The following is a 24,445-nucleotide window of genomic DNA, read 5'->3' on the forward strand; positions in this document are numbered from 1 at the left end:
GACGAGCTCTCCATCCTGCTTCTGACGCAGGGGCGCGTAGATTTCCAGTTACTTCACTGGATCTCGGATTTAGCGAGGGTTCGATGTCTGCTTGCCTTTACCAAAATGCTGCCGTAAGTATATAGTTCAAAAGATCAAGTCTTATTTGTCCCTTGGCCTTTGTTTAATTTTCAGGGACTAGGTGAGGAATCCGTGTGGAGGGATGGATTCGCCGAGGTAAGCTCAGGTGAGTACTTTTAATGAAGGTGTGCCGTAGTGGTTTGCTCCGACACCTTAATGAGTGTCTTATTTCCCCATAGGGGCCGGGGTACGGAAAAGCCAGAAAAGCCGCTCCGACCCGAAAAAGGGAACTGAGGTCCCAACAAAATTCAGGTAAGACTTAAGGTGAGTAATTTGTCTTTTTGCAATTAGTTCGTTGCTCACCTTGTTTTGTCCTTTTTCTCTGTAGGTATTGAATGCGACCGATGTCGCCTATGGGCGCTGAAAAGGTTGCCGGCGCCACGTCAAGGTAAGTGGAAGCGGCGCGGCAGCGTGAGAAGCGGAGTGCTTCTAACTATTGTCTTTCTTTTCCGTAGGTGCTGGATGCAGCCGATGTCCCCTGTGACCGCTGAAGAGCTAGACAGCGCCATGTGAAGGTAAGTGGAAGCGGCGCTGCAGCGAGCAATGAGATGCGTTTCTAACCCTTGACTTTCTTTTGCAGGATCGACTGAGTGAAGAATCCGGATGCTGAATGAAGGTAGCTAATGTCCTAATGCTTGCCTTTCTCTCCTTGCAGGTGTTCCAGGTGCTGGCGGGCGTGGCAGGAGCCAGGATGCAGGAGCCGACTCGGTGAGCATCCTGCTGCAGATGCAGAATAACGCAAAGCACATGTGGCCATCCGGGCGTGGTTTAAATAGCCTTGGAAGAGCTTCAGGTGAGTGTTCTTCCACTGGCCCCACCCGAGTAAGAAAAGAGTTCCTGAAAGAAAATAGTTCCTCCCCAGCCTTAATTGGCTTGGAGCTTCAGTCAGCATGGTCTGCCTCGGGTGAGTATGCAGCATGGTCTGCCTCGGGTGAGTTCACCCAAGCATTACCATATGTTCTGCCACGATGAGCCTGGCGCCAAAGGCACAGGACAAGGTCCAAAGAGCCCCTACAGGGGTTTGCTGGGTCCTGCTTGGCGAGTATGAAATCTGCTTCCGGGGACGCTGGGCCTGACCTGGCTCCTCGGGAGCAGGCATCATGACAGTGATGGCTGTCTCCATATACCCCCCCCCACTCCCTCCCTGTTGGCACACCAGAAAACGAGGAAAAGCAGAGTTTGAGTCCTCCTCCGTTTCCTGTCCTCAGACACACTGTAGCCTTGGCGGGCTTCCCAAATGATTCCCACCGAATACAAAAGTCAAACTAGGACTTCCCCACCCAGCATGGCAGAAGGACCAAGAAGGGACAAGCAAACAAATGGCAAAAAAAGAACACGTCACCATTTTAGGTCAATGGTGACACTTCTGTGCGCTACCGTGGCTGAGAGTACAGCCTGGGAGTAGAAGGCGCACAATAGTAGGTAGGATAAACCCACTGCCACCAGCCATTCATATTAGCTTGTCACTGTAACCAGTGAGAAAGGGGATACTATGTAGCCCCTCAGTACATCACTTAAGGTGGGGTGTGCTGCTCTCACAATAGGAAAAGACAGCAATGATAAAAATATCCCCCTATAGCAGTAAATAAAAAGGGAAGCCCAAAGGGCTCTGAATAACACCGCAGAGAGTTCTGTGTAATGCAAAAGACTGTTGCCCTAACACTTGGAAAAATGTATAAAAAAGAAATAGAAAGTATCACAAGGATGGGGCAAAGCAATGAGTGAGTGTGGAAAAAGGTTCCACTCACTCGGGAGAACATACCAAAAATCCAGTAGTTCAGCAAAAAGTGCTGGGGACACGCATGTAGAGGAGATTGTGTATACAAATGAAAATCTACCTAAAGCAATCTATAAACAAAGTGAAAATCTAAATTGGTTTCTAGTTTGCTGGAAAATAATTGCTATCTCCATGGACAATGGGTGGAGTAATCCATCTACTTATGTATGCCATGCTTCAAAGGAGTCATCTGAGTTGGAGATCCATTTTGTCCGTTACGAGTGCCCTTCACCTTGGATTTTCTTTAAATAAATAAATGAGGATGGTGAGGATCTCGGATATGAAACATGCATGCATAGAATTGCTAAAAGTACTGTGAAAAACCAGAAGGTGTCTCACCCACTAGTCCCCCGGGATCTGTCGTCCAGGTGGCCAGGACACTGCCATCGCTTTTAGATCCAGTTCCTAGGGGTGGACCAGTGCTGGAGGATCACCTGGGTGCGAGGGGGTCTTGTGGGAGTTGGGACACCGGATGGTTACTCGGTATCCCCTTCCCTGTAAAACCTTCACCCCATCATACCCGGTAGGATATTTAGGAACACTAGCCCCCCTCCCCCTAATTTTACAACACAGACACTTTCTCACTGACAGCCTGCTTGAAGTGAAAACAGACTAACACTCGAGCCGTATACCTGACATGTCCCAATGCTATGGTCGGGTGAGGTCAAGCAATTATCGGCAATCACTCACACCTGACTTACATTACAGTTCCCCAAATGGATAAAAGGCGGAGTACAAAAGCGCACTCTGAGCGAGGCAAAGCACACGAGGAAACAGCAGTTTCGAGACAACAGCTGAGTAAGAGCAGAAAGGCGGAAAAACCAAAGGGGACTGCAAAGAGGGAAATTGCCTTGACCTTTTCGACAAGGACCCGTTACTTTCCCGAAACCTCGAGAGAAAGCTTAAGACCAGGAAACCAGGCTGAAGAATCCTTCATTGTGTGCCGGAGATACCCTGGGCCCTCCTGCATCAATCAAGGCAGGGAGAATAACTAGCCTTCGTGGTACCGTCCTTGGCGCCAAGAATAAATCTGCTTCAGTGAAAGCAACACAGCCAGTGAGTTGGGGAGACCGATGTAAGACCGGTCTGTTGACTCCAAGGTTGCAAGCAGCAAAATTACAAGGCGATCGCTGGAGCGGACATTGTTAAAACGCGCGTGATGAGATACGCAAGTGAAGTGAACTGCTGATGAGTGATTTAATTTGAAAGGAAACTATAATACCTATGAACAAGTGGTCTGGCACTGCGTCAGTGCTCAATCAAAGGTCTCTTGTAAGGTATCCAACTGAGGAGTGACGAAAGTAGATAAATTTGATCCAAGCCCGGCAGAGGGAGATATTTGAAAGTGAATGAATAAATGTGAATCAGTGGTCCTGCGACGGGTATAGCAAAATCCTGCGCAGTTGAAAGACTTTGATTTTGATGAAATGGAGAACGTTTGGAAAAATACATCAATCTGGTCCGAGCCCGGCAGAGTGGGACCCGGGGTGAACAGTAAATCACACGAGAAGTTGTACAAGTGAAAGTCCAGAGTAAGAGGAACTTTTATGTTGTCATGTTGCATCAGGCCCTTTGAAATAAGAGACTTTGAATGGCAAAGAGACTTTGGCGCAGAAGGTCTTGATGTTCAGTTCTTGAACTGCATCCTCATGCCCGAGAAGCCAGAGTGTGCTAAGCTTGAGTGTGCCGCTTTGTCCCATGATGAAAATGTGGGGATGGGAAGCCAATGGCTTGAAGATCCTGACATATCATTTCTTGAACACTTTCCTTTTGCATTACATTTGTCACACTATTTGTATTTGGAATTTAGGATTGGTAATAGGTTTATTAGTATAGGCCCTTTTTATTTTGACAAGACACCAGGACTGCATTATTATAATTTGATGGTCCTAGCTTGCTCCCATCTTTAGATGTAGGATTAAATGGGCGTTTTTCAAACCCAGTTCAAGTTCAATAAACACCCTTGAATTGGGATCACTTGTGTTTGTTTTACTATTTGGTACCATGCCTTCCTTACAGTATGGACTGGACCCCTATCCGCAACAGAAGAATCACTTACTTGAGCCAGAAACCTCCCGGTACTGGTAATTGGTTAAATGGAAAGGTGGCGTTTGTAAGACCGTCAATGCCAATCTGGTGATGTGGATTTGGCGTGTGTGACATAAGGACATCACAAACATTATGATGTATGTGGTGAGATAAAAACGTGAAAGGATGTGGTGGTGTATTAAGTCATGCGCGCCTCACTAGCCCCCTTTTGTTTCTTACAATGTTGGAGTCCCGGGCTCCAGAGGCAGCAGCACTGGGGTTACTGTACCCGACTTTAGAGAACCACATTGATGGTTTTCTCCCCTCCTCCAAATTTGGGAAAGACTTGTGCACTAGGAGGGGTGTCGATTCCTGGTCACCTGATTGGTAACATGTGAAAACTACAGCTACCAGAATCCCTAGGGACTAGAAGAGCTACTAATTGGAATCCCCTGCATACCAGCACAGCCTACCTGATGATCGTTTGTGACAGGAAAGTGCTGAGAGGAGAACAAAAACAGAGCAGATGGGATCCATTCCTGTTAATACTTGTTCACTGTTTTGGGATTCAGCCCTGTTAATACTTATTAAATTGTTTTTGGGATCTAACCCAGTTACTTTTTATATCAGTTATAATAGGACTGGGAACTGGAGTGCGTGCCTCGCCACCCCCTTTTGTGTATTAAGTCATGTGGCCCCATAGTATTCCTACAGGAACATAAATATATGCAGAAATGTTTCACCTCATATCATTATAGTACTGGAGCTGCCAGCTGCCTACATCCATTACATATTCAATATTACAAAGAGTGCATTCATGAAACCACCAACAACATTGTGAATGTACATATGGTCCATAAAATCAAGTGACTGTAATGGCCTAGACCGTTGCATTGCAACACATTATCCATCAGTTGGTGTCTGTTTATGTAGATGTGTTGCCAATGTAACTTGGTATTGATATTATATCATTGCAGAGCATCTTGTCTGCTACATTTGATCCCTTGCATTACCAATTCTATTTCAATTATTAGGCCATGCAATAGTCAGTGCTAGTAAAATGTACAGTTAAAAATGGTAAACAGCATGTGGGCACAATTAACATCACATGCATATATTTACAATGCCTTATAAGGCTCACATGAATATGCTACATAAATTAATATTACAATAGATTATCGTGGCTTAAGTGTATCATTTGCCCTATTTCAACAAAAACAGTAGTTTTCCCATTTTAGATAGAATAGAAAGAATACATCTGGCTATATATATCGACATATGCATTTAAACGGATTCTAATTCCACAGTTAATAAATCCTCAACGGAAGGAAAGGATATATGTCTCTAAGGTATGAACAGGATGTACTTGTTATCAATAGGCGCATGTTGGGCAAATACATTTAAAGGCCGCAACATAATGTGGCCCATTGAAAATCCTCATTCAAGCCTTGTCTGTAGCTATCCAGCCTGCAAATCCAAGCATGTTCCTTTTGGAGACGACAGCACGCTATGTCCGGTGTGTGTGTGTGGCAAATATTCGACTATGCACCTCAGGAGATTGTCTGCTGCATGTCCCAAATTCATCACATACTTCTGCGTCCTGCCCCCTTTCCTTAATACTCTATGGGTGTCCCTCACTTGGGATGAGACTTAACCTTTTTCACCAGAAAAACACTTCTTCCCCTTTAAATTTAGAGGCTTGCGGGGCCTCGGCTCTGGGAGCATGCGCTCCCCTGTCTCTGCCCACCGGTGCCACTCACCAGTCCTCTTTTCCGCGTCGACTGGAACAGACTGATTTCACCAGTGCTCCTGGGTTTGGCTTTGGCCTTGTAATTCCAAATGCTCTTCCCTGGATACTGTCTTTTTTTGCCTTTTTGTCTTCTAATCCTTAATCAGGTACTTGGTCCTCTGGTGCCACGCTCCTCCCCGGCGCATTACTATGTCCTTGGGCTTCAGCAGGTGTCCAGCCTCTGAGGGGCTCTTCCACACATCCGACCCCCACGCTTTGTGCCTCCGCTACCTTGGCCACAAGCACGGCTGGGAAGGTTGTACTGTGTGCGATGCGCTTGCACCATGCACTCTGAAGAACAGGTTAGCTCGGTGGAGGGAGCTCTTTGAGAAGTTGCCTCCAGAGGATTGAAGAACTTCGTCAGACACCGGACAAGGCCCAAGGTAGGGCCACACTTTTCCATCGCACCCCGCAAGGGCGACTCCTTGCCTAGGAAGTGCCAGAGTGGGAAGGACAGTTCAGTTTCTTGCACCAGCATGGATACCGAGGCTCATTCAGCTACTGGCCGCCAGGCCGAGGGCGTGGGTCCCTAGATCCTTCCGGAGACAGTGCTGAGGGACCGCAAGTTTATTTTACCGGCCGTTGACCCAAGAGGCTATGCCCTGTTACCGGACAAATGTCTGAGGGGGCGCCTGTAAGCAGCACTACTGGCGACGCAGCCAAGGGCACCATGCCTACCAGGCCTCGACCTGAGGTGCAGGGTAGGCCTCCTGCTCCACTGCTAAGAGTTCAGGAGGAGGCTGGTCCCAGCCAGCCAGGCTCCATGACGCAGAAACGTGGCATGCAGCTCCACAAAATGGCCGCCGCACCAGACAAGATGGCTGCTCATCCGACACCATCCCCATTTGGGGAACAGGTAGGAGAATGTGTCCAGGTGGGACTGGTCTTTAGCAGGTACGTGGCCTACAGCTTATCTTTCAGCGTCGAAGGGCAGCTATCCCCTGCAACCGGCAAGACAGAGTACGCACAGGCCCCAGCAGCCACCCTGTACTCTGTCAATTCCACCTGCCACCCCACCAGCCTGTGAAGACAGGTTTTTTTGAGAAGTTCCTCATGCTTATGAGGTCCCCTCAGATGAACTTCATCCTTCGGGATGCGATTGGGACATGTTGCCTCCAGTCCCTCCGCCAGCACCTATAGTAATTCCTTCTATGGCTCCAGTGCCTCGGGCCCCTGCACAACCACAGCTGCCCTGCCTTCTACAAGTTTTGGCGGTTCCACACCAGCAGCCTACGGCTCCGGTCTCCACATGTCAGCCATCGACTCCCAGCACTCCTTCCCCAGCGCCAGACCAGCCGGACACCCTGGTGAACACCGATGAGGAGGACCCCGACACATCTTCAGCCAAGGCCTTCCATGAACGACTTGCAGGTTTGGCGGAGTACTTGGGGCTTCCACAGCCTGAGGTGGAGCAGCCCGAGGAGGGGGGTCCTGACCGAAGTTCTCACTCTCCGCCCACAGCTAGAATGGGGATCTCCCGATGCAGAAGGACGTTTACGCCTCAGCCCTAAAGGGATGGCTGAAACTCCATTCAGCGCAGTCCACCAACAGATGCCTTGATGCCAAGTACCGGCAATTGTAGGGGGGTACACTCTTGTTGTCGGCACACCCTCTTCCACACGCCTCCTGTGATTGCTGCAGCCTCGATCTACTGGAAGCCACAGTTTTCCTTGGCAGTGTCGTCATCGCCACTGCTAGGCAAGGTGGAGATTATCTTGGAGGCGTATGGAAAGAACGTCTATTCCAACACCTCCCTGCAGACCTTAGTCAGTCTAACGCGGATGCCGTGCTTGCAGCTGTTAACCTCCTTGCATTCCACCACAGATGATAAACTGGGTAAGAAGAACAGTTCCCAGACTGCAAAATCTTTATCCATCCTCACAAAGTCTACGCCCAAGACCTACGGTCAAACGCACCAGCGTTCTGACAATGGTCTGGCCTTCGGTGGGTTCTGGGTCTTCCAAGAACGACTGTCCAGGCAGCCGGACGGAACTCCGAGGCAACACTGCCGTAAACAGCACAAGGCAGGAAACAAGGGATTCTTTCACTCCCCCTCCTCTGCCCCAGCCTCTGAGGGACAGAAGGCATGACACCCTCCCCCCCACCACTGTCCTCGCCCCCCCCCTCCCAAGTCCACTTGTCTCCAGTGGGGGCAGGCTTGCTCTTCACGCACAGCATTGCCGCGTAAGGTTTGCGGACCCCTGGATCCTATCAGTATCCTCAGGTTACCGCCTACCGGTTCCTCTCTCCCAACCCCCCTCTCCTCCACTCCCACAGATTGGGACAGCAACTCTATTGGCAGAAATTGGCTCGCTGGTACAGGATCAGGCAGTGGAAGAACCAGGTTGACCATAGAGTTGTGTTGGACCTGTCCACCCTGAACCTCTCCCTTCTGCTTCAAAAGTTCAAGATAGTTACCCCATCTCTTATTGCAGAGAAACTGTGCAAGGGAGACTGGATGTGCTCCTTGTATCTGAAGGACGCATACCTGCACGTCCCGATTTGCAGTCTCATCGGTCCTTTCTGAAGTTTGGGATCATGGGCTTCCATTTCCAATACAAGGTTCTACCCTTTGGCCTCAATTCAGCCCCCAGCGCCTTTACCAGGTATATGATTGCAGTGGCAAACATCCTCGAAGCCCAGGGCCACCATGTATATCCATACCCCAACGACTGGCTCGTCAGGGCGAGATCACCGGAGGCGGTACAACACACCTCCGCCATCATGAATACTCTACACGAATTGGGATTCTCCATCAATCTCAGGAAGTCACAGCTGGAACCTACGCAGAGCCTGGCGTTCCTGAGTCTCATCTGGGATACAAGACCCAAGAGTTGTTCCCCTCTGAGGACAACAAGGCAGCCATCAAGAGAGCCCTCAGCCATTTTGTTTCCATGTGTTAATATCCCCGCAAAAATACAGCGATACAAAAATATTGCCATATTTTCTCGGCGATATTGACACATCGATTCAAACTGCGATATTTACAGCAATATTTTTATAGGGGATATTATGTAGGGATACTGCCATTTTCTCTGCAGAGAAGTTACCTCAGCTTGGTGGTACCAGCACCTTCTAGGTAACATGGTGTAATTTTTCCTGGGTGTGGCTTTCACAAGCACTTCGCAGCCTCATGGAATCGGGGGCGGGGATCCCAGGCGGAACTAGTCGGCATTCCTCTAGCCCTCCACCAGAACCTGATTTGTTGGAACTTGGACTTCAAGTTGAGGATTGGCAGGCCATTCCAACAATCAGCCCTGGAGGTTACCATCCCCAAGGACTCTTCCTTAGAGGGCTGAGGGGCCACCCTGTACAACCACAGCATCTACAGAGTTTGCTCTCTTCAGGAACAGGAGGCCCATATCAATTGGCTGGAGCTGAAAGCCATCTGGCTGTCTCTCAAAGCCTTCTTATCGATCGTCGGTGGCACAACGATCCTCATTCAGACAGACAACTCCACCAGCATGTATTTTATCATCAAGGAGGGTGGCACCAGGTCCCCTCCTTTAAGCACCCTAGCGGTCAGCATGTGGGAATTGGCCCTGGCCAACTGCATACACTTGAACGCAATCCACCTCCCAGGGGAATCAAACCTGGAGGCGGAAAGGCTCAGCAGGTTGGGTGTGGACAATTACGAATGGCAATTGAATGACCAGGTCCTACAGTGGATCTTCAACAGGTGGGGTCATCCGCAGGTGGACCTCTTCGCCACAGGGTACAACAGGAAGGGCCCTCAGTTTGCATGATGGCAGCGTCAGGGTACCGGCTCCCTGGGATGCGTTACAGATTCAGTGGAACAGCATGAACGCATATGCGTTCCCTCCCATTCCACTGGTACACAAGGTGATCTGCAAGATAAGGAAGTCCCGGCACCGCCACATCATTCTGGTAGGTCCTTGGTGGGTGGCCAGGCCCTGGTTCTCCGAGCTGCTCAGCCTGGCGGACGATCCGCCAATGCCCCTTCGACTGGGCCCAGCCCATCTACGGTTGCAACAGGAGGGCATGGTCATCCACCCGCCCTTCTAAAATTAGCACTGGTTAGTGGTTCCTGAACAGGTCACATTAAAACATCTACATCTTTCACAGGATAACCTAGACATAATACAGGGTGCTAGGAGCAGGGAGATTTATCCTCACATGCTCTTTGGATGATCTACTATCCCTTTCTTCACACCTCGCACACTCAGAAGTGCAGACACATGTCGCACATATTTAGCGGCCATCGGAGCATACCGGAACTCGGAGGATGAGGTGTTTTCATCCTCCAAACCAATGGTTAAAAGGCATCTGGCGGGCCTCACCAGGCTCTACCCGCCTATCAAGAAGCCACACCTCGTGTGCGACCTTAACATAGTGTTGGGTGCCCTGGCGCACTAACCTTTCAAGCCAATGGCATCCACGGACATCATTCTGGTCACCATCAGGACAGCCGTGTTCGTGGGTCTTAGATCGGCATGCAGTGTCAGTGAAATTCAGGCGCTAGTCTCTTCAGAGCCTTACACTAACTTCCACAGGGACAAGGTGGTCCTTAGAATGCACCCTGCATTCTTTTCTGAAGTGGTCTCTTCATTCCATCTGAATGAGCAGATTGTGTTACCTACTTTCTTCGTGGGCCCAAAATACGATACTCGGAGGTTCTTGCACTGTTTGGATATCGGGCGCACCCTGAAATTCGATCTGGACAGGACGAAGACCTTCCGCAAATTGGATGATCTCTTCATCACATTCGGGGGTGGGGGCCAAGGCCAGGATATCGGCATCTAAGGCCTCTGTAGCAAGGTGGGTGTTGCCTCTCCACCTTGGGGCAACATTCAGTTGTTATTGCCCATACAGTATGGAGGAAAGCGGACAGTACTAGGAGTAATAAATTACTCACGGTAGTGACTGACGTACTCCTAGTCCATAATCCCCTGCATACGTCCCCCCCCCCCCCCACCCTAATAAAATTGGTGTCATTAGGCAATGGTAATGTTTTTGATGCGTCAATGGGGACTGAGTGGCGCCGGTGGGCGGAGACAGGGGAGCGCATGCTCCAAGGCTGCGCCCCAGCGCGCCTCTGAATTTAAAGGGGCAGATGAGTTTTTCTGGTGAAAAGGGTTCCCTCTCCCATTCCTAGCGAGGGGCACCCTTACAGTATGGAGGAAAGGGGACTATGAGTACGTTAGCCAATAAATGGATATTGGCCGGTCTAGTGGTGTGACCTTTGTATCTTGGGCCACAGGGGCATTCAATGCAATGCACAACTCTTAGATCTACGATTGGTGAATTGTTTGAGATGCCATGCATATTCTACTATTGTAAAGCTTTCCACCTTTTTTGTTATTTTACAAGCAGTGCAAGAGCCACATGGGTGATGTCCTAAGTAGGCCAAAAGCACCCGACAGCATTTCAACAGGTTAATCGGACAAAGACTAAGTGCGCTGCAGCACTTTATCTCCAAGACTGTGGGCGTTTGGGTGGGGTGTTGGTTTAGATTAAGTAGGGATTGGATTCAACACCCTATGTCCTATCCTATTTGACCCTTGCTGCTCCTTTCATCCACTGGTAGTTTCATTATCCCTTTTTGAGTCAGTTTCCTTGCCGATGGGTGCATCTCCAAACCCTAATAGTGAAAAGATAAAGGTATAGAAACATCTCAACCTTTTGCAGCGGTTTTGTGGTGTCCTCCTGTGACAGCTATTAAATCTAATCTGGATAAAAAAGCTCATAACATCTTGATTGTAAATCCCATGCTTGGGATGGGAAGACTCTTTTAAAGCAAATGGTATTATGGTGGATTTTGAGTCAAGTTATGTTTTTTGTGGTACAAATCATAGCTTGGTATCAAATAAAATCACTAGCTTGTAATAACAAATTTCAATAATCCTAGTTCTTAAGTGCTATCATATCATTTGCCCAGCCCCCACAGAATGCTTAGCTGATGGTTTTGTTCAACCAGCCTACTACTTTGAATTGAACTTGGATCTTCCATATCAGACTGATAAGCTCACAGTATCCCCCGAAGAGTGATATAGAACTTTTTAACCTAGTTTTTTTTAACTAGGCCAACAGGTGGTAATTGTGGCATAACCGGCGAGTGTAAAAGTAGTATATGCATTAGTAGTACTTCATGCACTTTGTAAAGTTAATTTTCTATTGTGCATCATTTCATTTTCACTTTATTAATTTTTTAGGTTATGGCAAAAAGAAAAGAAGACTCCGGGAAAATCAAACTTCTCCTTCATTGGACACCAGAGGACATGTACGTATCTAGTATTTGAAATCTTTGAATTTCTTTTCTTGAGTTGTTTAATTGCTAGAGGAACCAGTGTAAGAGGCCACATGACATAAGCTCCCTGGAAGTGCGACATAGCCCATCAGATGACTTGGAACGTGGCCATTAACTGCTGGTGAAACGCCAGCATTCCAAACACTGCCGACTCTAGAGTGGGTACCTATCCAAAGAACAGGCCATGTTTGCCGTGTTCGTTCTCATAGAGGGGCGCCCATGTTTAATGACAAATGTTTAATTTTTCCAAACACACTATGACTCTGAGCATATCCTACTGCTGTTCTTAACTCGCCTCTCTGCTGCCTTGGCCCCCCCTCATTCGGCCCCCTGTGAATTTTATTCCACCCCCTCCCTTGTGCTTACCCATGTCGCTAGAACCCCTGCCTGCCCCATTAGTCTTGTTTTGCTTGCCCTTGCCTCTTTTGGCTATTCTGCTCCTTCCGTAAACTCCCAATGTCCTGTCCCCTTGTAGGATGCACACCACTCAACCACAGCTATATTCCTCATTACTGACTTTTTTTTGGCCAACAACTTGGACGATTAGTCAATGATCATGGTGATAATGGCTGTTGCAGCGAGCTCTGTAATGGGCCCAATGCTGCACACATTGTTGTCCTAGTCCTTTTTTGGACATTCTGCCAATTTGCAAAGTCAATTGGAATGTAATTGATAACCCTCCCTGTCACTATAAACCTACATTGATACTGCAGGGCTACCTGAATGGGTACAACTATTAAGGGGACGGACCCCTTGCTCTATTAAGAAGTACCTAAAGTACTTGGCTTCATTTCCTACCTTCTTCCGAGATGAAATCTCAGGGTTTATTCCCTGGACTTAATTCTGGAAATTCAATTGCCTAGAAGCTGCGAAGACCTGTCTAGGTGATATTTTGAAGTCTCCAGCTATCAATCTAATAGCATGTTTGTTGGGTTATAGTCTACTAGCAAATGGCCCAGAAGGTTATTCAAAATTCTGTGTTTGTGTTCCAAATGGGCTGCTGCTCTGTATTCTATATATTAAACGGACGACTAATGTATTCACTAACTGCCCTAATGATTAACAATGTGATATTTGAATCCCAGACGCTATGCTGCTCTGTAGGGGTTTCCTATAATCTTGAATCAATCCAGATATGAAGGCCTTCCATATGTCTACCTTTCCTTGTCTGGTGTACAAATAATTACATATCCGGAATTCTATATGCTGGGTTACATGCCCATGCCTATCAGATTAGGAATCGAAAGCTATGTGGGGGCAGGCAATACACCTGCTTTTAATTGGGAGGGTCATTTTTTTTTTTTTTAAACCTCTTCCCTTTAAGGTCGAGGAAAAAAATTTCCACTTGTTTTTGTTAATATGGACAAATGAGTATGATGTATAGAATGACCCTCATCCTTCATGGAAATAGACAACTGTTTTTTTAGTTGGTGTTACTGGGCATATAAATCAAAACTGATCTTTCTCACTTGGGTTTTGGTGCCAGTAGCTCCAGAATTCAAGGGAAGCATGCTGTGTAAAAACTCACTCTGGCCCAACTCAACTCTGCAGGCCACACCCTGAATGTGATCTCCTCAGACCTCCCCTTTTTTAACCCCTCCTCTCTTGGAGTGATCACCTTCTCTTTTCTTCCCACCTCTCTTCCATGCAGGACAAGCCGACTCCAGCACTGCCACCTACCTTCTGGGTCATCCGACCCAAGAAGCGTGTGTCAGTTGAGGCTTTCGCCACTACTTTCTCTCCTCTTCCTTCACCTTTGGCTGACTCCCACAGTGACAGCCCTCTCTCACCTACATCTCTCGATCTTCAACACTCTGGAAGTCCTTACCCCTGTCCACTTGAAGCCCAAATCCAAGTGCAACTCTTAGTATGATTCTGACCTTGCCGCCCTTTAACGCAAGTGTAGGGTGGCGGAGAGGAAGTGGAGGGCATCGGGAGTAACCTCTGACAAACTGGCTTGCCGCTTGCTCCTAAGGCAGTACAGCCGCCTTGCCCTCTCTAAGAAGAGAGCCTACATCCAAGCTTGCATTTCTGCGGCATCTAACAACTTGGCCGAACATTTCCAAATCTGCAAGGAGCTGGCCTATCCTGCTGCAGTCTATACCTCTCCTATTCCGTCCCAGGCCCTCTGCATGGTCTTGGCCTGTCATTTCTCTACGAACACTCAGGACATCCTGTCCACCCTCTCTTCCTCTACCACTCCTGGGCTGTCTGAGGCTGTCTCTCCTCGTTTCTCCTCATTTCCCCTGTTGACCCCTGATAATGTTTCTCGACAAGTCCGATTTATAAAAGTCTCGTCCAAGCAGGTTTTCCATTGCTCATCCAGAACCATCTAGGACAACATCGACGCCCTTGCTCCAGCCTTGCCCAATTTCTGCAATCACTCCTTTGCCACTGGAACTTCCCCTCTCCCCTTGAGCGCTCTCTTGTGCACCCCTTCTAAAGAAGCCCTGGGCTGATCCTTCCTCTCCGGCTAACTATCCCCCACCCCCCCATCTCCATCACTCCTTGGAAAAGCTGGCCATCTCCCAGCTTATACATCATACTGAATCTGTTGGTTGCCTCCATGACCACCAGTCTGGCTTCAGAGCTGCCAGAAACACAAACTGCTCTCCTGAACACTTGTGAAGACTTGCTTTCCAATTTGACTCTAATCTCCCTTCTGTCCTCATTTTCCTTGCTCTATCCTCTGCTTTTGACATGGTCAACCATGCCATCTTGCTCAATCGCCTCTGAGACAACCTTGGTATTACTGATCAAGCCCTGGCCCGGTTGACCTCATTTCTCACCGACCCTCTTGGGTCCAACTGGGTCTTTGCTCTCTTCTATCTCCCTACTTGTCGTGTTCACCAAGGGTCTAACCTATCCCTGACTCTTCAACCACCAGCTGGCACCTCTTGCCCACCTCATCTGTACATTCTGCTCCAATTTTCATTGTTATGCAGATGACACTCCGATCTCTTTCAGACTCCCCTCAGCCACCTCTGCTTCTTCTCCCAGACTGTCTGGCCGCAATTCAGGAATGGTGTGCCACCAATTATATCTGCCTTAATGCCAGTAATACTGAGATCCTCCTAATTGGGACACCCGCTACCTTCTTTCCTCCCTCTGGCTGCCGACTCTGGGCCCCTCTTCCCCTGCTCCTTCCTGTGAGGCTAAGAACCTTGGTCTCATCTTCGACTCCACCCTCTCCTTCTCGTCTCACATCTGACATCTCTAAGAAGTAAAACCATCAGCTGCACCTCCTCAGAGGTATTTTTCCTTTTCTCTTTCTCCCAGAAGCTCACTGTATCCAGAGCTCTGGTCCTCTCTAGGCTGGACTATTACAACAGCCTCTTTCTAAATCCTCCTGCCGCTAGTCTTTGACCTTTACAACTTATCCAGAACAGGACAGCAAGACTTTTCCTTGGACTCATGCCCAAGGATTGCATCTCTCCAGCTCTGAAATCTCTTCACTGGCTCCCCGTGGCTGCAAGTATCACGTTCTGCATCGTCCACAAGGCTTTCTGGGTCCTGCCACTGCTGTACCTCCAACGTTCTCTTCCAAAACATCTTCTTTCTTGAGGATCTCTGCTCATCCACCTCAAACTCTAAGAGGGTCAGACTGCCTCTCTCCAACTTGAGCAGAACCACCTCTGGTTCCAGAAGCAATTCAAGACCTTCCTTTCCACGTTCCGTTCCACTGCGTACTGGTCACCTGGTCACCCTCTGAACTCGGGCCCAGGCTCATGCATGTCCAGTTGCCCTTGCAATGCCTCCGGGCTCCCCAGCGCTTAAGGGTCTGTATCTGCAACCCTACATTCGAGGGGATTGGGTCCTCCGACGTATTCCATATCTATGACATGTAATCACCACAGCTGTGCTGCTTCGGAAACTTTTTTCGGCGTCTGCGTCCTGCGTCGATGACGTCGATGCGCCGTCGTCGAGGACCTCCTCCGACGTCATCCGATGTGATAAGTAGGACGCACGACGCCCATAGCCTCAGTTCCGTTTTTTCCGCGAACGTGTTGCTTCGTGTTTCTCGGTTTAAACGCCTCGACTCTTTGGAGTTCTGTTCTTCTCGGTTCTTCGAACCTGTTCGTTTGTGAAAATCCTTCTGAAGATGTCTACTTCGTCTTCGACCCCGCGTCCGGGTTTCAAGAAGTGCGGGGAGTGTGGGTCCAAGATGTCGGTGACGGACTCGCACGACGCCTGCCTCTGGTGCCTCGGGGAGGCCCACGACACGGATGACTGTATCGACTGCCAGTCGCTCACGTCCAAAGCCTTACGTGAACGTAAGAAGTTGTTGTCGGTAGGTCGGGTGTCCAAGCCCCGGAAGTCGAAGTCTGCGGGGCTTTCGACGGATGATTCGAGGGGTGACTCTCCGTGTCATCGTCGGAAGTCTCGTGGGTCTCCTCCTAGGAGTCGGTCTCGCCACTCCTCAGCCTCTTCGAGGCATTCTCGGAAGCGCCGACACCGGTCGTCTTCCAGGTCCTCTTCGGAGGGCTCTGCCCGGCACGTCGCTTACCCCTCCAGCCGTGCGACGCCGGAGGAATGGGCTTCCTTCGGGAAGAAGATGCTGGCGATTCTTGAGTCGCAGGGTACTCAACCGTCCGCGCCCCCGAGTGGGGTCGGTCGTGTGAGGTCGAGAGACACCGCTCGCAAGAGTGGTCGGCACGAGTCACGGGAGAGGTCCCGTTCGGACAAGGGGACTCGTTCTCGGCATACCCGTTCCAGGTCCCGGTCCTCGACGCGTTCGAGACCGTGTGCACCTGTGAGGTCTTCGAAGAAGGCATCGACGTCTGTGGCGTCGAGGGCGTCGACAGGCTTTCTCGAGGCTCTGGCTCCGAGGAAGTCGATGCCGTCAACGCTCAGGTCGTCGAGGGACACGCTCGGGGCTCCGGCCTCGAGGGCTGTGTCGACGCCGCCGATTCTGGAGGCGCTGCATCTGACGTCGATTTCCTCGACGCCGATTTCCTCGACGTCGACGCCGATTTCCTCGACGTCGACGCCGATTTCCTCGACGTCGACGCCGATTTCCTCGACGCCGATTTCCTCGGCGCCATCGACGCCTTTCGTGTCGGAGGTACCCCAGGGACCCCCTAGGAAGGCTCTGGTTAAGAGCAAGCACTCTCGAGTGTCTTCTTTTCGCCACCTGGACTATATTTCAGAGGCGGATGAGGATTCTGATGGCCTGGTTCCTAGTCAGGTTCCGGATGAAATTGTCTCGGGCCATAGTCAGTTTGACGAGTTGAGACAGTCACTGCATGATGCCAGTGGACTGGACACCTCTCCGGAGGTGGAGTTTTGTAGGCCTGAGCCTGGCTCTCATGCTGATTCCTCGTACCGGCGCCTTATGGCTAGGGTTTCTGAGTACTTGGGATGGTCTGCTCCCCCAGGGGAGTTTGTGCAGGATGATCTGACAGACATCCTTGATGTTGGTCCCCCAACTGACCCGGTTCTGCCGTTCCATATGGCTTTACAGAGAAGGGTGGCGGCGGCTTGGACTGCTCCGGAGAGTCTCCCGGCGGTGGGCAGATCCTTGTCGCGAAAATACCGTCCAGCCAGTGGCGACCCCTGCTACTTGACCAGGCAGCCCACTCCGGAGAGTTTGGTGGTGCAGGCGGCCACGGCCCCGGCGAAGCAGGCGTCGTACCCTACCATCCCTCCTGATAGGGACGACAAACGTTTTGATGGTTGGGCGAAGAAAGTGTTTTCTTCTGGTGGTATGGCGCTTCAGGCGGCCAACTCCATTTGTGCCTTGTCACGTTTCACGCACACTCTGTGGAACTGTGTTGCGTTAGCGGCTGAACATGTTCCCGAAGGGGACGAACGAGATGGTTTCCTTGCTATGGTCCAGGATGGTAAGGATGCCATGTGAGAGTCCGTTCAGTCGGGTTTGGACTTAGCTGAATGCGTCAGTAGGTCCATGGCGGCGAGCACCGTGATACGCAGGTTTGCGTGGTTACGGAAGTCGGGGTTTGCTCCTGATGTGCAGTCCTGGCTCCTCAACATGCCCTTTGACGGTGAACACCTTTTTGGCAGCAAGGCTGACGAGAGCCTTGAGAGGTTGCAGACCTCAAAAGCTGCAGCGAAGTCATTGGGCGCTGCAGTTCGCCAACCTCTGCCTTTTCGTCCTAGGGGACAGCAGTGGAGGGGTGGTTCCTTTCGCTATTACTCATCCTTCAGTAAAGCGAGAGGAGCTGGCAGTCAAAGAGGCCAATGCAGGGGTACCAGAGGTGGACGACAGGGTATCCGTGGTGCCAAGGCCGCTCGGGCAGTTGCCTCTTTGCCCTCAGGTAACGCCGCAGCCGCTCCCACTCTGTCGTGAGGCCATGTCCCATGATTCGCCGGTTGGGGGAAGGCTGGCGCAGCATCTTGTAGAGTGGCAAGCCATTACTTCAGATGTGTGGGTTCTGGAGATCATAACCCACGGCTACTGTCTTCCTTTTCGGCACAGGCCTCGCGACAATCCACCGGGGAACCTCTCTTTGCAGAGTCCGGATCCGCTCCTTGCGCAGGAAATTCAAGCCCTGCTGGAGAAAGGCGCCATAGAACTGGTGCCTGTAGCGGAGAGGAACAAGGGATGGTATTCCCCTTATTTTTTGATTTCGAAGAAAGACGGGGGATTGAGACCCATCATGGACTTGCGCGGTTTGAACAAACTCCTCAGGAAGGACAAGTTCAAGATGGTTACTCTCTCTCAAGTCCTCCAGGCCCTTCAGCTTCAGGACTGGTTGGTGTCACTCGACCTCAAGGATGCTTACTTCCATGTGCCGATCCATCCCAAGCACAAGAAGTACCTGAGGTTCGCGGTTGGTGACTCGCACTTTCAGTTTCGGGTCCTGCCGTTCGGATTGACCTCCGCCCTGAGGGTTTTCACCAAGCTCATGGTGGTGGTGGCAGCGCATCTCCGGCAAGGGGGGATTCACGTCTACCCCTACCTGGACGATTGGTTGATCAGGGGGAGCTCTCCCGAGCAAGTCCTGGATCATCTATCGGTCACCTGTCGCTCCCTTCACAGGCTGGGCTTCACCCTCAATTTAAAGAAGTCCCATTTGACGCCAACGCAGCGACTCCAGTACATCGGAGCAGTGCTCGACACTTCCCTGGGGCAGTGTTTTCCTCCCCAGGTGAGGGCTCTTCACATTCAGCAGATGGTGCACAAGTTTCAGCATGCCCAGACGCTCCCAGCGTTCGAGTTCTTGAAGTTGCTCGGCCTCATGGCATCCTGCATTCTTCTGGTGCCAGAGGCTCGCCTGCGGATGAGATCTTTGCAGTGGGCACTCAAGACGCAATGGTCGCAGTCCTCCGTCAGGATGTCGGACTCGATTCAGGTGCCGTCCTCAGTCGCCCGGGACCTTCTGTGGTGGGCCGTCGAAGGCAACTTGATGAAGGGGGCTCCATTTTGGCTTCCCTGGCCGGAGGTGACGATCGTGACGGATGCATCCCTCACGGGATGGGGAGCTCATGCCAACGGGCTGACAGTCAGCCGTCGTTGGTCTCAGTCGGAGTCCAGACTCCATATCAATCTGTTGGAGCTGAGGGCCGTCAGGCTAGCCCTGAAGGCTTTTCTGCCGTCTGTGCGAGGGAAGAATGTCCTGATCCTGACGGACAACTCAGTGGCCATGCACTACCTCAACAAAAAGGGGGGGGCAGGGTCACTTCCTCTGTGCAGGGAGGCGATGCAGCTCGAGTTCTGGGCCATCCAGCAGGAAGTTTCGATCTCGGCAGTTCATCTGGCCGGAGCCGAAAACGTGACGGCGGACGCTCTGAGCAGGCAGAGCGCGATCTCTCACGAGTGGGAGTTGGCTCAGGAGATTCTCCTGGAGATCTTCGCCCTTTGTGGGACCCCTCAAGTGGATCTCTTTGCCTCCAGTGTCAACCGGAAGTGCGAAAGGTTTTGCTCGCGGGAATTTCCTCCAAAAGGAGCCTTAGGAGACGCGTTCGTGGTGGAGTGGTCATTCCCGCTGCTGTACGCGTTTCCTCCAGTCCCCGTCATCCCGCAAGTGCTGCGGAGGTTACGGAAGTTCGGTTCCGGGATGATCCTCATTGCCCCGGCGTGGGCTCGGAGGACGTGGTACCCGGACCTTCTCGACTTATCCATCTGCCCTCCACGTCGTCTTCCCTACCGAGACGATCTGCTCTCACGGGGGGGGGGGGGTCAGGTTCTCCATCCAGAGGTCAGATCCCTCAACCTTCACGCTTGGCTTCTGAAAGGTTGAGGTATAAGGATTGGGACCTCCCTGAGGACGTGATGGAGGTGTTGCTTTCGGCCCGAAGGCCAGCAACAAAGTCTCTGTACCGTTGCTGTAAGTTCTGCGACTGGTGCAGAGTTCAGAATGTGGATCATTTTGCATGTGACATCCCCATGGTTCTGTCCTTTTTACTTTCTTTGGCCCACAGGGGCTTGCAAGTGGGTGGGTACCGTTAAGGGTTACCTGGCGGCGCTGTCCATCTTTAAGCGCTCGTCTGAAGAGTGTTCTTACTTTAAAATCCCTTTGATTTCACAGTTCCTGAAAGGGCTCACTAATGTGTTCCCTCCGTCACCTTTCCTGGTGCCCGGTTGGGATTTAAACCTTGTTCTTAAGTTTCTTATGGGTGCTCCCTTTGAGCCTTTACATTCTTGCCCTTTGAGGCTGTTAACTCTGAAAACTGTGTTTTTAGTTGCGGTTACTTCCGCTCGCAGAGTGAGTGAGTTACAGGCACTTTCAGTTAAGCCTCCCTTCACTGTATTTCACAAGGACAGGGTTGTCCTTAGAGTTCGTCCTTCTTTTCTTCCAAAGGTAGTGACGGAATTTCATTTGGCCCAGAAGGTTGTTCTTCCGGCATTCTATCCTCCTCCGCATCCTGGTAAGGAAGAGGAGAGGCTCCATAGGCTTGATCCTAGGAGAGCTTTAAGCTTTTATGTTTCACGCATGTCCCGGGTCAGAGTGGATGATCAACTCTTTATTGGTTACGCTGGAAAGCGTTTGGGGCAAGCTGTGACGAAACAGACTTTGTCTCGCTGGATTATTTTGGCCATCTCGGAGTGCTACCGCTTGGCAGGTAAGGACCCACCGGCTGGCTTGCGGGCCCATTCTATTAGGGGTATGGCTGCGTCTACTGCCCTGCAGAGGAGTGTTCCTATTTGCAACATCTGTGATGCAGCCACCTGGGCTTCAGTACATACATTTGTACGTCACTATTCCCTCGATTCCATCCGAGCACAGGATCTGGCCTTTGTCAAGGCGGTCCTTTGCTCTGCTATTTGATTGGCTATTCTACATTTTGATTCTAAATTCTTTCCCTCCTCCTTGCTTTGGTACTGCTTTGGGAGTCTGTCATAGATCTGGAATACGTCGGAGGACCCAATCCCCTCGAAGAACAAGTTACTTTCTTACCTGGTAACGTTCTTTCGATGGGATGGTCCGACGACGTATTCCATATCGCTCCCACCCTGCCTTCCCCGCTGCAGAATTTCTTTTGCGATTGCAGCTTACGTTCCGCAAGGCTTTGTGTCTGACTGGCAGTTGACTTCTGTCACACGTTCTGGGGGAAAAAACTACAACTGAGGCTATGGGCGTCGTGCTTCCTACTTATCACATCGGATGATGTCGGACGTCGGAGGAGGTCCTCGACGACGGCGCATCGACGTCATCGACGCAGGACGCAGACGCCGAAAAAAGTTTCCGAAGCAGCACAGCTGTGGTGATTACATGTCATAGATATGGAATACGCCGTCGGACCATCCCATCGAAAGAACGTTACCAGGTAAGAAAGTAACTTGTTCGTCTCTTCTCTTTGCACTTATGAGCCACCCTTTGGCTACACTTGTGAGTTAACTGCACATCCCCTTCCCCCTGGCACTTCTCCCCGTACTTGCACGATCTGAATGACACAAGGCCTAGTAAGTTTGTTATTTTGTCCTCCCTTTGTCCCCCTTATCTTGTCGAGCCTAGAAACACTTCTGTAAAGGCAAGTTATGAATGCCACAACCTATATCATATCATATAACTGCAGTTTCTTGTAAAGCCAAATATGTATTTGACTACCAATTTGTTCTTCATTGGCTTGGGTGTTGCAGGCCTTTATCACCCCTAGCACTAAAGAGAATTGAGGAACTACCTTCTGTGTGGAGCAATCGACAGCTACATCAGAATCCATAGATGTTATGGTGTCTCCTGATATTATTGACTCCATTCTATTTTACTAGGTATATTTGAAAGTGGTCATTTAATCAAATGCTTTACCCCGATATAATTGTAAAACCGCTGCATAAGACCCAGAATACATATCAAATAGTTATAACTGCTGACTTGCTCCTTCATAGGCACAGCTACTCTTAGTATGGTCAGGATTCATACGTTTGGTATAGTTTACCTAATTTTAGTTAAAAAAAAAAGCAATGAGGAACCTGTAGCCAGAAGTGAAAACTGACTGGAATTGAGGTCATTTTCTCAACCATCAAATTCAGCAACTTTGGTTTATCCTTTTTGCTCATGATATGCTTAAACTTGAAGTCAGTAATCTTGGTAGCTGTTGGGGTTGGATGTTGGAGATATCCAGTGTTCAATGGAGCTGGGATTCACAGTGGTTGGGGGTAATAGTTATATGTATTAAAGTTACGAAAGCATCAAGCAAGCCAAATATTTCAGCATGATTTTTTTTTTTATTATTATTTTTTTTAGGGTGTCCCTTTTTTGGAATTGGGGTAGACCGGAGGGTTTTCGTTTTGACCTTATGATGAAATTATATGAATATAAAAGATATATATTTGGAGAGCAATTATGTTTCAGACTTCCCTGCTTAATCCCATCACCTGTGTACCTAATCCAGAAGATCTTGTATAGTGACAATCCCAATCAGACACATAACCCAACCCCTGTCCCCGAAATCATCTATTCCAGTAACTATAACCATACTGGTACAACAACCAAACAGTCCCCAACCGCCTCCCCTAACCCCCCGCAACTCCCTCAAAAAAAGGAGCACTGAAAAGGCTTGAGACTAGTACCCAGAACATTTTCAATTAATTCTGGACAAACTGGACCCAATTATCGGGCCAATGGTATACATGATCTAATTAACCTCACAGGTAAAAGTTGATTTCATCAAAATGAGTGAACTAAAAGAGTCCTCTTTGGAGCAGCCAATTGTTTACGAACAGTTAAAAACATTATGGAAATTAACAAGGATGGGCTCCAACCACGATAGGGTTGCTCATTCTCCACAGTGCTAATTTTAATAATCTGCAGACTACAGTCATTTCTATAAAGAGTGCTCTGCAAATAATATAAATATGAACGCAGTCCAATCTAGGTCAGCCCTATATTCATTCTCATAAAGTGCACTGTCCAGAATGTCTACATTTGAGCAGAATCCAAACCAAATTGGCTTCTGGTCACTCGTCTTCAAAAGCGCACAGTACTGTAATAAGCTGCCGGATACGATGTTTGTATGTTTACTGTGCAAAGAATTCTTCGGGGCATGGGTTGCTGACGGGCAGTCATATTTCCCATTCACCTGTCAACTTGGAATATATTATGTTCTGAAGTTTAAAAATAAGTTGTGCTCAATATTGAGTGGGTGTGGACAACCACAAGTGATTTAAAAATACTTTCGGAGGCTTCACTGTTCTAAATTGCTATCGGATTAGTCATTATGTTGAGTGCGCCGAAATTAAGTAAAAATCAGTACATGGCAGCCTTGTTCCTAAAATGAAAGATGCCCCAAGACAGAAGTGGTCACAGTTCAAGGGTGTTTATTGAACTTTATAATGGGTGAGATAAAAGCCTAATCTAAACTTAAATATAAGATGGGAGCAAGCTAATAAAACAGTCCAAGTGGAGTATAGTCAAATAGAAAAGGGCCTATACACAAAACAAAGATTGCCAATCCTTACTACTAAATTTCAAAGAGTGTGGGATAATATTCACCAGAAAACAAAAGTTTTCACAAAAGTCAGGATGGTAAGGCTGAGTCACCCTTCCCCACTTTTGAAGCACAGGACAAGGTGGGACTCTCAAGCACAGCGCACGCTCCTTGGCCTCGCCAGCACAAGGTTCATAGTTCCGTTTAACAATATCAAAAACCTTCTGAGGCAAAGTCTCCTGACTTAGAAGACCTGTGGTGTTTCACAAAGACAGACAAAAATTTCTCTGGGCAATTGCTCTTAGCCCCTTGGATCTCCCTCTGCCGTGCTCGGATCCTCTTCACAAAAACGGGCCTCTCCGTCGGGTTCAGTACAGCCTTTCTTCAACACAGTTCATGTATTACTCAGTTTTATCAGAAAGCAGGGTTTCTTTCTCCTTAGCTTTCTTTTGGCATCCCTCAGTCGGGTTCACACTTGCCAATTATCACAGTTCACAATCATAGTGGAAAGCGGGCTTCCCTTCCCCTAGCTTTCCTCTGGCAACGGGTCAGACACTTTCAATTGTATAAGGGATTTGACGTGACCCTTATAGGACCACTCTGATGCCTCATCTGGACTTTCTTTAAAGTT

The 24,445-nt window shown here is 49.4% G+C and overlaps 1 protein-coding gene across 3 annotated transcripts in view; it reads left to right on the plus strand.

Moving 5' to 3' along the window:
- Positions 1-24,445, plus strand: part of AEBP2 (AE binding protein 2) — a 514,088-nt gene that overhangs the window by 345,793 nt on the left and 143,850 nt on the right. For all 3 annotated transcript variants that reach the window (XM_069628416.1, XM_069628415.1, XM_069628417.1), the window contains exon 7: positions 11,888-11,955. In XM_069628416.1, the coding sequence (XP_069484517.1) occupies positions 11,888-11,955 (68 nt within the window). The remainder of the gene's footprint in view (positions 1-11,887; positions 11,956-24,445) is intronic.

The sequence above is a fragment of the Ambystoma mexicanum genome, chromosome 12 (genome assembly GCF_040938575.1).
Source record: "Ambystoma mexicanum isolate Mex_15411 chromosome 12, UKY_AmexF1_1, whole genome shotgun sequence".
Lineage (NCBI taxonomy): Eukaryota > Metazoa > Chordata > Amphibia > Caudata > Ambystomatidae > Ambystoma > Ambystoma mexicanum.